At 48.4% G+C, this 20,687-nt stretch overlaps 1 protein-coding gene across 1 annotated transcript; it reads right to left on the bottom strand.

Moving 5' to 3' along the window:
* Window positions 1-690: 690 nt before the first annotated feature.
* On the bottom strand, window positions 691-9,535 carry IL4 (interleukin 4). Its single transcript, XM_045483273.1, has 4 exons — window positions 9,027-9,535; window positions 8,709-8,756; window positions 3,012-3,137; window positions 691-783 (listed from the first exon to the last, which is right to left on the bottom strand). The coding sequence occupies exons 1-4, from the start codon at window positions 9,159-9,161 to the stop codon at window positions 691-693; spliced, it is 402 nt and encodes a 133-aa protein (XP_045339229.1). The 5' UTR covers window positions 9,162-9,535.
* Between the last annotated feature and the right edge of the window lie 11,152 nt (window positions 9,536-20,687).

The following is a 20,687-nucleotide window of genomic DNA, read 5'->3' as shown; positions in this document are numbered from 1 at the left end:
TGTTCAACTGATCCCTTCCACCAGTAAGCTGGGGGAGCCTCACCTGTCTTTCCTTCTGCTTTTGCCCCTCAACCATTTTCAGCTGTACCTCTTACATTGTCAGGTTGATAGCATTCACAGCCCGTTGTATAATTACAATTAAGTTGTCTGTGCTTTGTCTATTGGTTGGTCCTAAGATTTGAAAGTCTTACATCGTCAAGGGAACTGACATTATCAGGGCTTTAGATATCGTTCACTGCAGATCCACGTGTTGTGCTGGACTTCATCCCTGCCCCTGCCCATAGACTCAGGGCGACAGCCTTGTGCCACTGGGAGATGAACGTTCTAAGCGTCCAGTTAACACCTTTCAATTCACAATTAGTTGCTAGTTAGTAAGACTCAGGAACCCACACTCTACAAGCTCTCTTCTCATTTACATCTTGTGTGGCCTTCTATTCTTTAATCCTTTTGTGCATTGAGTCCCCATCTGGAGAGGAAAACAGTGTTTCCACTTTTACACCCACACCAATTTTAGACTCTTGGTAAATTACAATGGTTTCCCCAAAAGTTGTCAAGTAAATACAGCTGATGCCATTGAAGGGACACCGTACTGTTGGGTTCTACATATACTTTATTTTATAATGAATTATAAATATATAAATATTTTTAAAATAAAGTAATTAAAAAATTCATAAATTAAGATATTCAGCTTCAGTGCTTTGAGTATTTCTTTTGCATGATCGCTTTTAGCCTTTCCAAGAAGTCTTTCAGTGTACTCTTCTTGACTTCATTCACAGAACAGGTCTGCAAAAGAAACATTTCATTAGCTTGTAATTTCATTAGCTAAGTAATTGAGTCTGTCTTTCCTGCCTGTCTACTGAGTCAAGCCTGCTGTGGCCCTTGCTACCCAAGCAATTATTTCTGACCAGGGCCTCCTCACTCCTCCAGTCTAGTTTCATTGGCAGTCCCTCTCTGCCACCAGGCCTCTTCTGTGCATGCTAATAAACTCCTAGAAATGGTTACCTTCACTGTCAGCCTCTGAGGGGTGCCACAGACCCTGCGGGAGGTGGGGGGGAGAGTGTCACCACTCCATGCTGCTTTGGGGCTTAACGTGAGGTGGAGCCTCAGACCTGCCTGCAGCCATCCTGGGCCTTCCGCATGGCCAGCTGGTCTGCTGAGACAGAGAGTCGTTCCGTTCTCTCCTGCCCATGAACAGCACCCCTCCAGCTTGGCAGCATCACGGGTGGAAAGGATCCCAGGACACTGCTTCAGTTTGGGGCTCAGCTCTGCTCTGCCACTTTATTAATTAAGTTGCTTAGGACACACTACTTCATTTATAAAAGCGTCAGTGTTTTCCCTTATAAAAGGGGGACAATTGTGCCTATTCCATGAGATAATGAAGAGGATTAAAAGAGGGAATGAGCGTAGTGGCAGCACTCTATTCCATTACTTTACCTTACAAATGAGGGGGGCAGGCGCAGTAAGGGGGTTAATGTCCCCAATTCCTGCACTTGGCCCTAGATAACATCTACTCTTGGCTCTTCCTCTTTTGCACACCGTCGATTCTCCCCGCTCCCCTGGATCATGCCTTCTGGAGTGTTAACCTGCTGCATATATGCCCCACCTCAAAAGAATTTCCCTGAATCCACACCTGTCCTTCAGCTCTTGTTCCACTTCTAGGCAGCCTAATAGAAAAACACCTCAGAAGAGTTTTCTGTCCTCACTTCCCCTTGCTTTCCACTCCTCCCCACCACCATTCTCTGTGGAACCCGCTCTAATCAAGCTTTCAGTGCTGAATCTCCATAGATATCGGCATCCCCCCTGTCCTCTGTCAGGCCAGATCCACTGGCCGTTCTCCTCTTCATCTGACTTGACCTTCTGGTACATTTGACACAGTTGATGCCTCCTTCCTTATTAAAAGAGTCTGTTCACTTGCTGTCTGGGACACCACACAATCTTTGATTTCACTCTTGCTTCACTGGCTACTTCTCAGCTCTCCTGCCGACCTCTTCTTCCTGACCTCTGTATGTGAGAGTGCTTCTGGGCTCAGTCCAACAATCTCAACATCTCCACTTGGCTATCCAGGAGGCACCTCACACCTAGTATTTATAAATTGAACTCCCGATCCTGCACTCAGCCCCCATCCCTGCCGCACCCAGTCCTCAAAATCTGTAAACAACACCAGCCATCTCCCAAAGGGCTCTGGCCAGGAACCAAGAGGCCACCTTCTACTCATTCCCTCACCCGTGATGATGGTTCTCCTGGCTCTGTTTTCAGCTGTATTCCAAAGCTCACAGCCTGTATCGCTCTCACCTGCAAAACTGCTGTTCCCTCCAACCTGGATTAGTGGGATGACCACCTGGTGGGCCAGCGTGCTTCTGTGCTTAGTCTCATTCAGTTTATTCACCACACAACAACCAGAGTGATCATTTTAAATCACATAAATTAGACTGGAGTCTCTGCTCAAAACCCTGTGGATATATCCTCCCATGCTTGGGGTAGAGTGCAAAGACCATGTGTGATCTATTAAAATCCCCCTTGCTCAATCTGATCCAATCACACTGGCTTTCCTACTAATCTTCGAACATGTGAACCTCATTTCTACCTCAGGACCTTTGCACAAGAATTTCCTCTGCCTGGAATGTTCTTTCCCCAGTTAGTCATGTGGCCTGCTCCCTCACATAATTTAAATATTTGTTCAGATGATGTCATCAGTTGTTAAATCAGCCCTCTTTTTCATGACCCTTCTATTCTTTATTCTTAACAGGTTTTTTCATAGCACATATCACTACTGGACATAGTATTACATGTTAGTTTGCTTTCCTGACTCACTCACTAGAACATTCTGTGAGAGCAGGCACTGTTTCCCCAGTGCCTAGAGCAGCCCCTTGCACTCACAGAGCCTCAACAAATACTTGCTGAATGAATGAATGGGTTGATTAAGCAAGGTTACTACAACTCTGAAGGAGGAACATTTAGACGTGAGGTTCCTGTCCATCAGGAGCCAAGCTGTTGGGCATCAAGCAGCTCACCCTGTTTGCCATGCTGCTGAGGTTCCTGTCGAGTCCTTTGAGGAATTTGGTGGAGCAGTTGTGATGTGTATAGATCTGCCGGAGTACGGTTGTGGCTCTGCAGAAGATTTCCTTGTCACTTGTGTTCTAGAAAGAAAAATGCCACAGTTAGCCATGCGCTAGCTCTGTTTTGACCATGGGGGAGAGGGTTTTCCTTGTGATTGCTTCTTTCCAGGAGGACAAGTGGAGAAAGTGAGTTTGCTCAACTATGGATCAGGTACTCAAGAATTCCTTCCATGTGACTGAAGGCTGCTGGTCACAGTAAACATCTCTCCTACTTACCTGCAAGTGCAGCAACCTTCTCTTTTCCCTCAGATGGTGTTGCTGAAAAGGTACCTGAGTAAAGTCACTCAGCTGAGTACGTGACAGAGCAGGGATTTGAATGTAGAGCCATCTGTCTATAGCCCACGTCTGTTTCTCTCCACCACACGTGCTGTTCTGTAGGTGTCTGCGTGAGCTTGTAGTCAGATTCTGCTCTGTCTCGTTGCTATAAGGTTTTAAAGTCCAGGTTTCCCAGAGATCCTTCATGCTTGTTGAATAAATGAGTGCCCATCCTGTGGCCTGGTGCTTTGGGTAGCATTCTCCACTTGGCCCTCCCCACAGGAGATGGCAGTGTGTGCAAAGCTTGGGGTCCATGTGAGGAGATCAGACATTAGCCCATACAGCTAGAGGGGTGTGCCAGGGTTGGGGCTAGGTGTGAGATCAGAGGAAACTTCTGGGAGAGGGTGCCCCTGAGCTGGGCTGTGGACACAGCTTCTGTAGAGGCCTTTGGTCTGGGATGTGCAGCATGAGAACCTTGGTGGGATGCAGTAGTCCTGATGTGTGTCTGATTATATGACTCTTCGTGGGGACATTCAGGCTTTAGAAGAGGGAGTGTCCAGTGGGGGAAACAGCTCTTTCGGGGAACCTGGGAGAGGGATTGTAACTCAGTCTGAATCAGGCCCAGTGTGTCCTCCCACTTTGCACTGAAGAACAAAAAGCACAGAGCGTGGAGAGTGGTCTTAGCTTGAACCTGATCCAGCTCAGATAAAGCTGTCTCTAGCCTCTTCGAGAACATGCTTTGTTGGTCCCTTGCCGCGCAAAGTGTGGTCCATGAAATAGCAGCACGGGCATCGCCTGGGAGCTTGTTAGAAATGCAGAATCTCAAGCCCGCCCCCTAGACGCACTAGATCACAAGTTCCATTGACAAAATCTCCAGGGGATTTATATGACAAGTACCGTCTGGGCAGTTTTTTTTTTTTTAAGTTCCTGCATTTTTTTTTTCTGATTATTGAGGTAATATATGTCTACTATAAAGGTGATATATATTCAGCAAAGATGAAATTCACTCATTACTCCACCAGCCAGAGAGAGGTAACTTTTGATGTTTTGATAAATACCTTACAGTTTAAAAATTATTTTTTATTAAAAAAATTTTATTTTAACGTTTATTTTTGAGAGAGAGAGAGTGTGTGCACACATGCAAGCCAGCAGGGGTGGGGGGACAGGGGGCAGTGCGGAGAGAGGGAGGCAGAGGATCTGAAGTGGCCTCTGCGCTGACAGCAGAGAACCAGATGTGAGGCTTGAATTTGCAAACCATGAGATCATGACCCGAGCTGAAGTTGGACTCTTAACCAACTGAATCACCTAGGCGCCCCTAAATGTTTTTTGAAGTTTATTTATATATTTTGAGAGAGACAGGGAGAGAGGGAGGGAGAGTGTAAGCGCTGAAGGGTCAGAGAAAGGGAGAGACAGAATGCCAAGCAGACTCCATGGCCAGTGCAAAGCCTGATGCAGGGCTCAAACCCACAAAGCATGAGATCATGACCCGAGCCTAAATCAAGAAATGGAGGCTTAACCAATTGAGCTACCCAGGCGCCCCTTTAAAAATACTTTTTTAAAAATGGAGATCAACTATTGATACTGTTTTGTAGCCTTTTCACACACTAGATAGTATAAACATTAAGTATTCACTAGTGTTTAAGACCATGGGGTTGAGAGCTGCATGGGAACCTGTGGCATCTTTGTACTGTAATTGGTTCATACCCGATCGTTGCAGTTTTTTGCTTCCGTAAAATAAAGTGGCAGTGAGTCATCTGTGTAAATCTTTATGTTCATCTCGTATTTCTTTAGGCTAAATTCTAGAAGTGTATTTCATAATTTAGGGTTTTTTTCCGGGAAGACCCAGACCCAGATGGAGGCATTAGAATCCCAGACTATAGAAGCTTCCCCTTTGCCCTGTGGGCCTTCCTGGCCCATGGGCAAGGCCTTTGGGAGGACGCGGACTTAACGAACCAGACAGGAGCCCTCCTGGTCTCTGATTCTAGTTGGAAACTTGAAAGCAGTACCAGTATCTCTGGGCTCTGACAGTCCAGAAACCTCCCGTAAATCTCCCTGTCTTTGGAGGCTTAGTGGGTGAGCCGAGGTGGTGAAGGCAAAGGAAAGGCAGACACCAGCTGTGCTGCTGGAGAGAACAATGAGGTTCAGGAAGACCAAGAGGACAAGAGCCTCTTTGCTTATTTTTTCTTCAAAACGGAATGAAAACTTTTCTAAAACTTTGGCTTAGAGCCTAGAAATTAAGCTCCCTTGGCGCCCCTGGGTGACTCAGTCAGTTAAACGTCCGACTTCGGCTCAGGTCATGATAGCATGATCTGTGAGTTCAAGCCCCGCATCAGGCTCTGTGCTGACAGCTCAGAGCCTGGAGCCTGCTTCAGATTCTGTGTCTCCCTCTCTCTCTGCCCCTCCCCTGTTTGTGCTCTTTCTTCTCTTGCTCTCTCTAAAACATAAACATTAAAAAATTTAAAAATTAAAAAAAAACTTAAAAAAAAAGAAATTAAACCCTGTCAGTTTTGAGTATATGGCCTTATATATAATTGTCTCTGAACACATTCTTCAAAGGATGTTCTAAAGGTCACTAGGATAAAATAGGAATTGAAAAGAATTTGAATCTCATGGAAAAACTTTAAAAGCACTAATTCTAAAGGAAGTTTTAGTTAAGACCTCAAAGTTTCAGTTGCACTGGTATCGCAGCTACAGGATGCTGTTCCCTGCTTCTCCAGCTTTTGCTTCCCGAGCGTGTCCTGCCTAGTGCAGGGGGCACGCTCGGACAGCCTGATGGGCCTTGTAGTTTAGGACTGCTCAAGGAAAGGAGCTTCAACAGGGGGGCCTAGGCCTTTGCCGGAAACAAGCCTGACCCTCATGGGAGTAGAAGCAAATGGGAGAATACCTTCCAGGCTTTCTCCTGTGGCAGAGACTGTTAGATTTCTAACGTGGTCCTTGACTAGCTTCGTTGAGGGCCGTAAAAATCTAGTCCCCTTTGTGTTGTACTCATTATCTCCACTTCTGCCCAAATACTACTTGTGAAAAGTCTTTCACTTTTACTTAAAAAAGGGGGGGGGGGGTTGTCGAGGGTTGGCATAGAGTTCTCTGAGGAATCATGGACTTGAGCTTTCTTTGGAAAGCAGGAAATACCTCCAACTAATGGTCCACATAAGAAATCCATCTTGGACCAGCCAGCTTGCTTGTTCTCCATTTTGATCTATCTCAGACCACCTTAATTTCATAGATACCTGGGTAGATCAGCACTTTCTTTCCAGCCACTGCCAACAGCAGGATCCACCCAACTTGGAGATAATAGAATTCTTGATCCCCCAAAGAAAGGAAACTAATACATGGGATTTGGGAAAGATGTCCTTCTTTGGCAACACAAAGAAAATAGCAGCCTTTCCTTATTCTGTAATATCTTAATGGATAAGAAAGCAGTGCTGTGTTTTTGAGGAAAAGAAAAGGGAACAATGAAGATGGTTAATGCCAGAGGGGTAGAAGCAGTTTGAGGAAGGCAGGTAGGAGTGAAGCAGGACAACAGGGACTTTTTTAGCAGACGTCTACCCATGTGGTGAGGGGAGCATGTGGTAACTGGTGGAGAGGAAGGCCAAGAACGGCAGGACAGTGGCATGTCCTGGCCTGTGCCTCAGCAGGGGTGAGGGCAGGCCTGGCCTTCTAGAGATGGCCTAGAGTGGAGTTGCCCCTGGGCATGAAGTCACAGAGGGTTGGATCATTTCTATCCCCTGGCCCCTCCTTAGAATTACTGCTCCTTTATAACCAGTTTTTGCCTTTAACCAAGAGTTACATCATTTTACAGTAACACGTTCCACTGACTCAAGAATTGGATATCAGCCAACTGTCAAAATCACTTTCATATCTTCCAGTGTGGAGACTGAGGCACAAAGAGATATGGAGACTGGCCAAAGGCCACATAGCTAGTTAATGGCAAAACTGTGGCTAAAATGACAGGCTGTGTCATTTCCAGACCCTTAGCACTTTGGGTCCCAGCCCTTGGCTTTGATGGAGCCCCTTCAGCAGTGCACTGCCATCTGGAGAACCCAGAGCACAGCCCAGTGGACTCTTGGCTATTTCTATATATATATAACATGTTAATAGATGTTATGTATGTATTATAGAATTCTACGTATGTATAAAATCTTCAAGTTCTTCCAACCTCCTTCCTGATGGACAGAGTCTGAAATGGGATGAGATTCTAAAGGACAAAATTGCATAATGTATATATAATATATTATATATATTATTCCATAATAATACATTACGCATCAATATTATATATATGATTATAGTATTATATATTATTGTGTATCAGACTCCGGGACTAATCTTTAATGAAATGAGATAGTTCAGACAAAGCCTGAAGAACAGTTTTCCTCACCCAGAAGGATGGGTCTGTCCTCTGGCCCAGGTGCTGGGGTGTGGCCATGCCCAGCCTGCATGGCTGCACTCCTGGCCAACTGATCCCCTCTGGTCCACGTGGAAAGCAAGTGGTTAGGAGACCACTGGTAAATTGAAGCTTTGGGTTTTTCATTCTCAGTCTTGTGTTTCCATGAAAACAGGAACTGATGTGCACAAAGCTATTGACATGGCTGTAGTCATATGTTTGTCAGAGAAAATGCACTATCAGCTGTCAAATCTGTCTCCTCCCACTAAAGATAGAGGGGCGGGGGTGAGACGGCACAGGAGGCGGAAAGGCGAGATGCCCGAGCAGCCAAAGCCAGGGATGTGTGGGTCCCCGTGCAGCTGGGCCGTTCTGGACCAGGCTGGAAGGGGCTTGGCAGGACGGAGCAGCTGAGGGTCTCTGGACAGCCGCCCGGGGAGCCGGTGGGCTGTTAGGTGACCAGGCTGCGGAAAAGGAGGGGCTCTGGCGATACCTCCTCTGTTGCCATAGGAAGTCTCTTAGACAAAATGAAAGCTCCTTCAACCTGTAATCTCCATATCTCTTTTTGTGAGGGTATTTGGTTTTTCAGAAATGTATGGGCCGGAAAAACTCTCCCCTTCAACAGGCCTTTACTGAGTGCCTCCTATATTCCAGGTACTAGGTTGCAGTGTAGGAGGAAAAGAAAGAACTTTTCCTTGACCAGGATCTGATTTAAGACGACAAAATCCAAGCTTCCTATTACCCATCTTGTAAATCAAGTGAAACCAGAAACACCAAAACATGTTTGAGAGTAAAGATCAGAATTCTCATGCTTTAAAAACATCTAACAGCTTATAGTTAATTTGGGCCATTCACTTTCTGTGTAAAAGAAGTTTCTAAAAGTTCAAACAAGAAACACTTGGCCTTCCTTTCCCAAGTCACTAATCTGCCAAAGCAGACCCTGGGATAGCTCTTACCTTTGGGGCTGCCAAGACGTCCATGACGGTCAGCTCCATGCACGAGTCCTGGCCCCGACGGGAACGAGAGAGAGCAAGAGACAGAGTCACTTCCGACTGTACGGAGGGATCCTTGCTGGGCAGCTCTCCCTCCCTCCAACCAAGTAAATTTCCTACCATCCCTCAGGACCAAAAATCTCCTGCAGAGAAATCTCTGCACAGCTCCCTGTCTGTCACCAACCATCAACTTCTTTGGAAGTCCTGATGTTCTCATAGTCTAAGAAATACCCACGGCATCACCAGAACATCTGGAGAGATGGTGCCAGATATCTTACTCACGTTTCTCGCTGTGAGGATATTCAACGTTTTGATGATCTCTTTCAACGTATTATTGAAGTTCTGGCCGTGGACGAAGGTGCTGGTAAATGCTAGTAAGCAGACCAGAGCTGGAATCAGTTGGGAGGTGAGATCCATTAATAGATCTCTATTTGCAGTGACAATCTGAGACAAATCCGTTTACTAAAAGAGAGAAACAATGCAATTCTGACGAAGATATCTCTATATATAGATTTAAAATTGCTGAAACTGAGGGAAAATGAGGGAAATTGGAAATTTTCATTACACCAGGTTGTCATTCGTTTGGGGCCAATCAGCACCTCTCTTCCAGGAGAAAAAATACCTCACAGAAACAGGTAAAATGTTCCTGTGAAATCATACCAATAGGAAAATGAAACCTTTTTTTAAAATTAACTACAAAGTATCAGCATAGGAAATTACACCATAATTTGTTCTTTAGATTAATCTTATCAGCTTGGGGTTGCTGCTGGCTTTTTGTTTGCACAGAAGGAAGAGGCCACAGGTGTCCGAATTTGTTTTAGTGCAGTCCTCCTGGGGAAAGATAGAGTAATATCAAGAAAGTTTGACTTGAATAGTATTTCAGCCTGGCTTCTTCCAAGTACGGGTGGCATCTTGGAAACTCTGCTGCTCTTGTGGAAAAGCTGATCTGGGGTTCTTTCTCTGGGTAGAAGGAACGTAATGGGCAAAGACTCTCTCCTGTCTTGGCACTCGGGCATGCCATTCCTCCAGGTTTAGGACTTTGGCAAAAGATGAGTGACATCAGGTGGGGGTCAGTCCAGATCACCTCCAGTCCATAGGCCTTTAGCGATAAGGAGCCCCTTCACAAAACATGTCTATCTCGGGTTTTCAGGAATGACCACTTTGTAAATGGAACTTAAATATGTCCTCAGCTCATTACGAAAAAGAGCCATAATCTTCCTGGTTTACAAGTCGGTTGTCTGTCAACACCCCACAACCTGCCCTGCTGCCTGAGTCTAATCCCCGGGGCCCTGCTGAGGTCCAAGCACCCCCACTGCTCACTCAGGGAACAGGACTCCTCGGCCCTGGTGTACCACTGCTCTTTCCTCCCGAGGCTTTCCTTCTCTTTTCCTGTCCACTGCCTTTCCCTGCTGTCTGACCTTCCTCTCCCTACTGATTTCCTCAGTTCACACAGAAAAGAATACCGCTAAGTTGTCCCCATGCTTTGGGGCTTATTACAGGGCCTGACGCTTTGTGAAGGAGAGGATCCAGATAAGTGTATGAGGAAGGTCCTTCGGCCATATTTTGGATCCTTCCACTGGACTGCAGTGGGTTTGCCAAACTCCATGCAATGACTTCTGATACCAACTATGTGGAGTTGGGTTACGTTTCCCAGGTTAAGGGCATAGCCTCCACAAGGCTGCTCTCCCATCAGAGAGGGTCGCCAGTCCACCCTCACTTTTCGCTGTTTGGCTAAAAATTTGAAAGTTCCCACTACCTTCTCAGGCTCTGTAGTTTGCTAGAGTGACCCATAGAACTCAGGAAGGTACTATACAGAAGGCGATAGCTGTGTTACAGCAAAGGGATACCAGTAACACCCAGCCAAAAGAACAGACACAGAGGTTGAGTTCTAGGAAGGTCCCAAACATGAAGCTTCTTCTGTTTCCTCCCCATTGGGTCCAAACATGCCACCTCCCCAGCACTTTAATGTATGACAGCGCACAGAGTACTGCCAACCAGGGCAGTTCACCTGAACTATGCTGTCCAGAATATAACTGGGGTGTTGTTCTGTAAATGTGATTGATTGGATCATTGACCCCTTCAGTTGACCTCATCCTCCAGCCCCGCCCTGGAGGTTTGGCTGATAACCACTGTGGCCTCAAGGTGATGCTGGTCCCTACCCTGAGTGGCCTAATTAGCATAAACTCTTAAGGCCCTGACACTCTTATACCTTGGGAAGTCCCAAGGATTTAGGGGCTCCTTCCCAGGAACCGGTTACAAATTCTTTATTCCATGGGCTTAGAAGTTACCTCCCAAGAGCTGGGACAAAGGCCAGATCTCTCTGGGTAAGTTTTTTTGTTGCTGTCGTTTTAAAATTTTTGAATAGGTTTTCCCCCCAAGTTTTATTGCGATATAATTGACCTATAGCACTGTGTAGGTCTAAGGTGTACAGCATAATGATTTAACTTATATATATTACGAAATGATTACCATAATAAGTCTGGTTAACACCCATCATCTCATTTATATAGAACAAAAAAAGAAAAAATGTTTTTTCCCTTGTGATGAGAACTCTTAGGATTTACTCTCTTAACAATTTAACAAGATTCCATACAGCAGTGTTAATTAATTACAGTGATCATGTTGTACATTACATCCCCTGTACTTACTTATTTTATAACTGGAAGTTTGTTTTGACCACTGTCATTCTCTTCACCCTCCCTCTACCCCCTTTACCTATGGTGACTACAGATCTGATCTCTCTTACTATGAATTTGGGTGTTTGGGTTTGGTTTTGTTTTGTTTTTGTAAGATTACACATATAAGTGAGATCATACAGTATTGTGTTTCTCTAACATTTCACTTAGCATAACACCTTCACAGTCTATTCATGTTGTCATAAGTGGTGGGGTTTCCTCTTTATGGCCAAGTAATATTCCATTGTGTGTGCGTGCGTGCGTGTGTGTGTGTGTGTGTGTGTGTATACAAATTCTCTATCTATTCATCCATCAATGGATACTTAGGATGTTTCCATCTCGACATATTGTAAATAATGCTGCTGTGAACATAGGGGTTCATGTATCTCTTCAACATAGCGTTTTCATTTCCCTTGGATGTATTTCCAGAAGCAGAATTAGTGGGTCATATGGTATTTGTATCTTTAATGTTTTGAGGATTTTCCATACTGTTTTCCACAGCGGCTGTATCAGTTTGCATTCCCAGCAACAATGCAAGAGGTTTCCTTCTGTCCACATCCTCACCAACACTTGTGGTTTCTTGCCTTTTTGAAATAATCATCCTAACAGGTATGAGGTGGCATCTCACTGTGGTTTTGATTTGAATTTCCCTGATGATGAGTGATGATGAGTATCTTTTCATGCATCTATTGGCCATTCATGTATCTTCTTTGGAAAAATGTCCATTTAGGTCCTTTGCTCATTTTTTATTGGGTTATTTGGGTTTCTTGCTAGGGCAAGTTAGGTCTTCACTACAGAGTTGAGGAGAGTTACTAAGAAGGGTTGAGTTCCTTCCAGGACAGATGGAGACTTCACATCCAGATAAACTGTTGTTTGGAGTAAATGGTGCATACTCCTTTTTTGAGGAAAGGTCCAAGTTAAAACAGGAAGTTAAGACTTGAAAGTGCAGACATCCTGGAGGAGAGTTCATGGTGCAGAACACACGTCTCAGAGCCTTGGGGCTGCGGGAGAGCTGGAGAGAAGGGGAGGTCAGCAGGATACAAAAGCTGTCCCTGTGTTCGGTGGTGGCTTTTTTGAGTACATGCCTTTCCTGGGGGCTACACCCCAGGTTTAAGGCTCTGGGGGCAAAGATGTAAACAGAAGAGATTTGTAATATGCAAACTAGTAGCTCAGAAGCAGAATAAAGCCTTTTTTTTTTTTTTTTGGTTTTGTTTTGTTTCAATGGTTGGATAAATCCAGGGATAGGTGAACTTTGCAGAACATCACGGAGTGACCGGAAGGTCCCCTTGAAGGGTAGGAGAAAAGGAGCTGTTCTCTCTGCACTGTGGCCCATGGCACTGTGCATGTAGCTGGCTGGACAGAGGCCTGGAAGATGGAGCCTGCCCATCAGGGACAAGGACAGCTACCACCTGCACAGGAGCCTCTCCCAGCCATCAGGAGTCACAGGCAGTGATGATACAAGGCAGACAGGCACCAGAGCTCAGAGAGAAGTTGAGGACTCTGCTAGGTTCTGGCTGTGTCAGGCATAGACCCCCTTCCCTTCACTCTGTGTGAGCGCTGAGAACCAGCCCTGGCTTCTGTGTGGCCTCAGAACTGTCCTTTCAGGCCCTAGAATGTGACAGTTTTGAACACTGGGTTTTGGAATCCATCAAACAAGGCACTTGTCCACTCTGTCGCCGTGGACAGATCACTAACTCTGTCTGGGTCTCAGTTTCCTCACCCGTGGAGTGGGAATGATGTGGCTCCTGCTCATAAGATCCCTGTGAGGTGTGTGAGAGATTCTATGCAAAGTGCTGGGCACGTATTACTCCATGAGGGGTGGCTGTTTCTGGAGGCCACCTCAGCACATGGCCAGCCAGGCCACCTGTCAGGGCTGGCTGCTCTGCTTTCTCAACTTCCTCCGTAAAGTGGGAGCAATCGTGGTACCTCCTCCATGTGGCTCTTGTGAGGAATAAATAAGTTAATGTTTTAAGTAGTCAGAATGGTGCCTGGTACCTAGTGTGTGCTCTGTGATAGTATTATTATTAATATTTTATTTTTATTTTTATTATTGTTATTAATCATATCTTTGATTGGTCCCATGACTGTGGTACTTCATCTACCTGGCAAACCCGCGTCTGACAGGGCCACTGAAAGTTTTGCTGCTGGACACTACCCCACACCCATCCCTCCTGCATGTGTCCCCCTTTTAGTCTTTGAGGCCTTATTCTTGTTTGGGGAGGGTGAGCATTAGTTGACACCCTGCAGGCCTCATACTTAGGTCTCTGGAGTCCGCTCAGGAAGTAGGTACCACTGAGCACCTTACACAGAGAGCACTCAGTGCAGGGAAGTAGGTGTTGGTGAACGTATTGGGAGGGTGGGGGAGCAGGCTCCCGGTTGGGCCCAGAATTCTAAAGAAATGACCCTCAGGAAGGAGTGCCAGCCCTGGGGCTGCCCCGCTGGTGTGGAGTTCAAGATTGCACTGCTGGAGCTCTATTCCGGGGACCCCAGAGCTGCTGCCTCTGCTATGTCCCAGCACCCTAGCACTGCTCCTGCAGAAAACCTAACCTCCCGCTCCGGGCACAGGAAGGGGGCATCTGCCACAGCTCCCTAGAGAACAGGGACAGGTGAGAGTACCCAGAGCAGCCCAGTTTCCAGGCCCTGGCTGAGGAGTCCTGCCACAGCAGCCATCCCCAGCGCCCTGTCCTACCCTGAACCCTGCACGTGTCCTCTTCCGTCCTCTTGGGTCAGTTGTGTGACACAACACAGAGAGAAGAGCCCTTTCCAGGACCTTCTCACAGGCTTATTCATGATGAAAATAAGACTCCTCCAAAGGAGCTCTATCTAGCAGACGCTGGAATAAGTAGGCCTTAGAGGGGGTGTGGGGCCAGTTCATGGCGGGCCAGTAGGCAGGCGCTCCCTGGGGCCCTGCAGGAACTGGGTGAGCCAGCAGCCTGGGAGGAGAACCTTCTGGAGGACTGCAGTCAGAGGTCACTGTGAGCTCAGAGCTGGTAGCTGGCGTGGATCAAGAAGCATGGCTCACGGATCATGGATTGCGTGGGGCGGCAGCAGCCATGGGTCTGAGGGTGGCTCCCAGTAGTGTACTGTCACTGAAGGCCATGCATCCTGCAGTCAGCGGGGCCCGGTGCTTCGAGTCCCAGCTCTGCCCCTTGCTCTCAAGGTGACCTCGGGAAAGTTTCCCTGCCCACACTTCTCTGTAGAGCTGAACTAATAAAGGACTGTGGGAAGATTATATGAGGTGATCAAAACAGTGTTCAGTGTGGTGCCCGGCCTGTAAGAAGTCTCCCAACTTTCGTTACCATCATTATCATCATCATAGCACTTGGAATGGGCTGAATATAGGGGTGAGGAAGAGTGAGAAGTCACACAGAGCCCCAGGTTTCTGGCATGGGAGCTGCTGTTGGCAGAGATGACAGTTTCAGAGGGAAGAGGGGGACCCTGAGCAGAGGAGAGTCTGGGCTGTCGACACAGATGGCGAGGAAGCCAAGGGGAAGAATGGTACTGCCCCCAGACTCAGGAAGAGATGGAACAAGAAATGACTGTGGCGTTTCTGGTGCTGCTGGAAGAAGGGAAGGAGGGAGAGGAGGCAGGCAGCTAGGGGGGCTGGGAGGGGATGCAGGCTTGAGAGAGTCTTGGAGAAGCATGTGGTCAGCGGCATCAGATGTTCTTCAGGGGCGGGCGAGATAAGGCCGAAGTGTTTCCACTGGATTTAGTGATAGGAGACAATCAGTGACATCAGTGAGAGAGCTTCTGGAGTGCCATGGGGGCAGGTGCCCAATGGGAAGGAGGCCTCATGAAATGGAAACAGTGGTGTGGATGCATCTGAGAGGGCAGGCTTTGCTGGGGTGCTTGCTGCGAGGGGGTGGGGGATTCCATGTGTGGATAGTTATTATTTTTTTTTATTGAGAGAGAGAGAGGCAGGCAGAGAGGGGGTGGGGAGGGGCAGAGAGAGAGAATCCCAGGCATGCTCTGTGCTGTCAGCCCAGAGCCCAATCACCACTCGGGTTTCATCTCACAAACTGTGAGATTATGACCTGAGCCTAAATCACGGGTCAGATGCTTAACTGACTGAGCCCTCCAGTGCCCCATGTGATCAGTAGCTTTTAAACAGGGACACCCTTGGGGCACCTGGGTGGCTCAGTTGGTTAAGTGTCCAAATTCGGCTCAGGTCATGATCTCAAAGTTCATGGGTTTGAGCCCCGTGTCGGGCTCTGTGCTGACAGCTCAGAGCCTGGAGCCTGCTTCAGATTCTGTGTCTCCCTCTCTCTCTGCCCCTCCCCCACTCGTGGTCGGTCTCTCTCTCTCTCACTCTCTCAAAAATAAATAAGTAAAAAAATTTTTTATATGGGGACACACTAGAGCACAGGCCTCGCCAGATCATTGCACAACGACTTGATCCTTCATGGTGCTCACACCATGGCACAAACCTTCTGTGCCCACATCCGATCCTGCAGCCTCTGGTTTGGAAACTTGGGTGGAGGTGGGAGGTGGGACTTGGGAAGCAGGTGGGACAGAGACAAAACTAAATTGGCCATGAGTTGCTAATTGTTGGGCGGTCAGTAATGGGGAGTTACTTGTGTATGTGTTTGAAATTTCCCACAATAAAGGAATTGTAAGACTTATGGTTAAAAAATTATACAGTTACTATTTATATGTTACATAATATCCATATATTTATAACCTCAGATGTCATAATGTTTGTGGAAGTGATGTATAAATGTATATCATGTAGATAACACACACAGCTCCAGAACCTGACCATATCCAGTCCTCCACCATCATGTCCCACCTGGGTCTCCACAGGCGTGTCCTAACTGGCCCTCCTAATCCCGTCCTTGTCCCCACGTTGTGTCCTTCACACAGAGTGCTTCTGCTATGCGGGAGCCAGAGCAAAGCTATCTTGCCCTCAGAGCCCTGACTGCCTATTCCTCTTGCTCCCACCCTTGGCCTCTGCTCCCTACACCCTGATTCTGGGAGGAGCATTCTTGCTCCAGACGTCAGCACCTGCCCTCCCCTCTCCCTGGACGTTTTCCTTAGTTATGTGAATGGTTTTCTCCATCCCTCACTTCATCCAGATCTGCATCCTGACCTCCCCACACAGTTAGGCAGCACCTACCCCACCCTCACAGCAACCACCCCCTCCCCCTACTTCACTGGCCGCCAGTGCACTCACCACCACCTGTGCATCTGTGTTCTCTTGTTTGTGGACTCTGTCCCTCCGCTAGAAGTAACCTTATTTTGTTCATCATGGATCCCCAGCATCTAGAACACCTGGTAAAGGTCTCCGTAGGTAATGAATGAATGCATGAATGAATGAATGAACGAATGAACCTCCATTTCGCAGAAGCGAGAGCTGAGACTTGGCCTGAGTAACAGCAAGGGAAGTTAGGGGCATAGCTGGGACTTATTTGGACCCTGTAGTCTCTGTCCCAGCTCCTGGTGAAGGCCAAGGAATGGGATTCTGAGCAAAGTTGCAAGGAGGACCCCTCATAAGGAGGGAAGTAGGGGGAGGAGGGTGCACTCTGGCTTCTCTAATGGAGGTGAAGTAGCTCCATCGGCTCCTGGCTTCTCTTTTCTTTGAGAAGCAGGTGGAAGGTTCTTCTCCTGAGAGAGGAAAGCTGTCTAAGGAGTCTGCAGAACCTCTCCATCTGTCCCCGGGGCATCGATGCCACTTCAGCCTCAGAGCTGGACTGGTGACCCAACTTTCTCATCTCATCCCCCACATATTCCCCTGCACCAGCCTGGCAGGCCAGGGCTGGGTGAAGACCCCCCAAGAATGGTGTGCCTTCCTCTCTCACTGGCAACACAGCATCTGATGGGCCCGTGGGAGGAAATGTGCGGGACCCCTGCAGGTGCCGGATCCACTCCTGAGACAGCCAGCTCCCCCAGCGCACTTAGAATTGAACTCAGGTCCCCCACAGTCCAATCCTGGGGCCCTTCCCAGCCTCTCATGGACCAGACACCATTCTCATGTTGTTTTGTTTTAGTTTTTTTTTCTTAGTTAAATTTGTCCTTCAGTGGGAAATGAATAAATGCTGATTAAAGAAAAGGTGGGAAGACAGAGACAGGACAAAAAAAGGAGATGCTAAATGAAAAATTGCTTTTCTAATGGGGTATCGCTGGGGCTTCTTGTGGCCTAGGGCCGTGCGCTCAGAAGGGGGTGCCGACCCTGTGGTCTGCAGGAGCCTCCACAGCAGACTGGCTTTCAGGAATGGCCCTCGCCACGTGCTTGCTTGCTTGCTTGTTTGTCCAAGTAATGCAGAGAGCGGAACTGACGAAGGTTGCTATATTTAATGTTGATGTTTGCGTCACCGGTGACCACACAGCAGCGTCCGCCTGGGTGGTGCACGGGCTGGGGGCGTTTCTGAAGGACGCTTTAAGAGCACCACTTTCCACAAGGCATTGTGCAGGGGAAGGGAGAGGGTGCAACAGAAAGTGAGGTCGTAGGTAGAAAATTGCTTCTGGGATTTCAAATGGCTTCGTCATGGGGCCCTCCCTTGCTGCTGAGAAATCAGTTGATCTGGGAAAGTTCGTTGCAAACCCTTTACTCTGTGCTTTTGGGTGGAGCTGAGAAACGAATGAAGATAATGAGGCTTTATGACTTTTATTTTTCAGTGTAGGAGTGGGCAGCGTGTGTGTGGGAGGGGTGACCGTGGATACAGTCCCCAGTTCTGACACCGGTTTGGGCTTCCGGAAAAGTCAGATGACTGGCCAGTGAGTCCCAGGCCATCGGCCAGCCTGGAACATGGTCAGCTTGGACTCGGCTGGGCCGGCTTAGAAGGGAGTCAGCTCAAGGGAGGAACAATTTTTGGTTTTGCTCCAACTGACCAGCTAAATTAAGATAATACACAGAAGGCACTTTCCTGTTGATAATAACGAAAAAGCCACAGGCTGATGGATTTGATGATCTGCAGCCTTCAAGCTTCCGGGTCACAAGGAAACAAGACGAAAGCCCTTGTCCTCCTGAGTCCCGAGCAGTTCAGAGAGGGCCAGCCTCAGAGGAACCCCAGCAGTGACTCGAAGTGTTTTCTGACACCTCATCTGAGCAGCAAACAGAGGGTGTTGGAGCCAAGTTCACCGGAAACTCAAGTGTGTCTCACTTCTCACTTGAGCCCCAGCCCCTCTTCCAGTGAAACCTCCGGGGCCTGGGGTTCGTGGGGTGCAAAGGGGCTCCCCACCCTGGGCCCCATGACCAGCATCTCCCTCCCACTCAGCAAGCACTCTGTCTCTTCCCGACCCCCCTTCTTTCTGGGACCTGCTCAGGGTTTGCTTCTCACATGGAAGAAGTGAGACCATATGGTTAGAGAAACTCCCAGCAAATACCCCGGGCTTAGTCCCCAGGTAGTGGTACTCCCAGCCACAATAGCTGACACATATGCTTTTTTCCTCTTTCATCTTTTTCTTTCTCTCTCATTCCTGGCTGGGCCCTCCTCCCTTTTGCCACCTGCACTGGCTTGGTTCTGTGGCTCTGGGAGGTCCATCATTCCTGACAGGGCCCGAGCCCTCTCTGGCTGACTGCACACATCCGTGACCACAGGTTCCTTGTCTTGGGGACAGTCTCAGTGCTGCAGTCAGGGAGCTGTGGGTACCTGCAGATGTGGCGCACTGTGGACCCCTAGTGGTGGGGCCCCGGTGGCCTTGCTGGTGCTGTACACCCTCCTGACTACCACTTGGAGTAAATGCATCCTCAGGAAATCCTAAGGGACCCTGCCCCAGTCCAGCCTCACTTCCAGTCTTCTTGAAAGATTCACATGGAGTTTCACCTGAAGGCTTTCCATCTTCCTTCGGACCGACCGGCCAGTGCTCTGGTTGGGCAGAGGATGTGGGTCAGAAGTGATGCTGCCAGAGACTGGATTGCTAAAAAGTTTTGTATAAACATAAAATCAATCTTCCACAAATATCCTCTGGCTCAAAACTCTTGAACCTCTGGATGGAGAGGAATTGCAGAGCTCTTACCTCCTACCCCCACCCCCGAGTTGCCTGCTTTCCTGGTAAAGCTCTCCTCTCCAGACCCTCCATTGCTTACAGACTTCTTTCTGGGGCTAAACCTTGAGTGCATGTGCTGTCTTAGTCATTGCCAGCCCAGAGGGCAGGAGGAGTGTAGGCCGCAGGCAGTCCTCAGCAAATATAGTGGGACTCAGCAGGTTCTGAGACCTTGTGGGACCACGGAGACGATCCAGTCCCTGCTCCGGACAGCCTGTGGGACGCTCAGCTCCTGTGCCCCCTCCACAGGTCCTCCCTCATTTCTACCTGGGTGCAAGGGGTCCGCTCTGTTTCAGTGGCTCCTGGAGCTGCCCCTGTGGTTGTGTGCCCCTGGTCAGGTCCTGCCACGGCTTCTGTTGCCTGACTCGTGCACAGCATCACCTCTCACTGCTCCCAGGTGACTGCCCCCACTGGTTTCTGAACATTGCTGTGGATGTTCCCACAGGGCTCGGGGCTTCTCAGGGAGGGTACCTGCCCGCCACCCAGTGTTTGAGACTGGTTTGTGAGGACCCTACCACTCACTGCAAAAGCATCCCCTCCTTATGGGCACCTCTCAGATTCCCAGTGTAAACCGCTCCTGAGAGACATGAGCATTAGCTGTGGTTTGCTGAGGCCTCTTCTTCTGGTGCTCCTAGTGCTGGCCTGGGCCAAGGGAGAGGCAGGAAGACCTGGTTGGGGCAGCAGTCTGACCAGGCCCCTGTGACCTGGGGTCTCTACTCATCACTCCATAGTTCAGGGGTCATAAATCAGTTGTTCAGAGAGGTGGCGAGTATGCACTAATGATGACACCTGTCCAAGGACTGACTGTGCTCTCTCTAGAAAGTGAGCTTCCCATTGGGGGAGGTGCCCGCATAGGTTGATGCCAGTATGATAAAGGCCATACATTTAGGTGAGATGACATTTGGACAGAGAAAGGCTGGGTAGTTTAGTGTATGGGCTTTGGAGTTGGAGTGAGTTCTGGCTTCTCATCCTGGCTTTGCTCCTCACCAGGTGTGTGACCTTGGGCATATAGCCTTTTCTTCCCTGAGCCTCAGAGAGGTTGTGGGGGAGACACCAGGGGTTGTGTGGGTGGTGCTACACATAGGCTGGCCACTCATCATAACCGTGATCATAAGATGACTTCTGAGGTCCCTAATTGCTCCTCCTCCTCCTCTCATGTCCTCCATGAACCCAGAAGTCAGGGCCCAGGCCTCCTCTGCCTCCCTGTGGGTGGCAGCCCACACCCCTGGGGGGTTGCTTACTTCCTTCCAGCCCAGATCCTGTCCCTCACTCCCCCGCCACTCCC

This window comes from Leopardus geoffroyi, chromosome A1 (assembly GCF_018350155.1).
Source record: "Leopardus geoffroyi isolate Oge1 chromosome A1, O.geoffroyi_Oge1_pat1.0, whole genome shotgun sequence".
In the NCBI taxonomy this organism is placed as follows: Eukaryota; Metazoa; Chordata; class Mammalia; order Carnivora; family Felidae; genus Leopardus; species Leopardus geoffroyi.
Note: the sequence above shows the minus strand (reverse complement) of the source record. Positions and strands in the feature narration are given on the sequence as shown.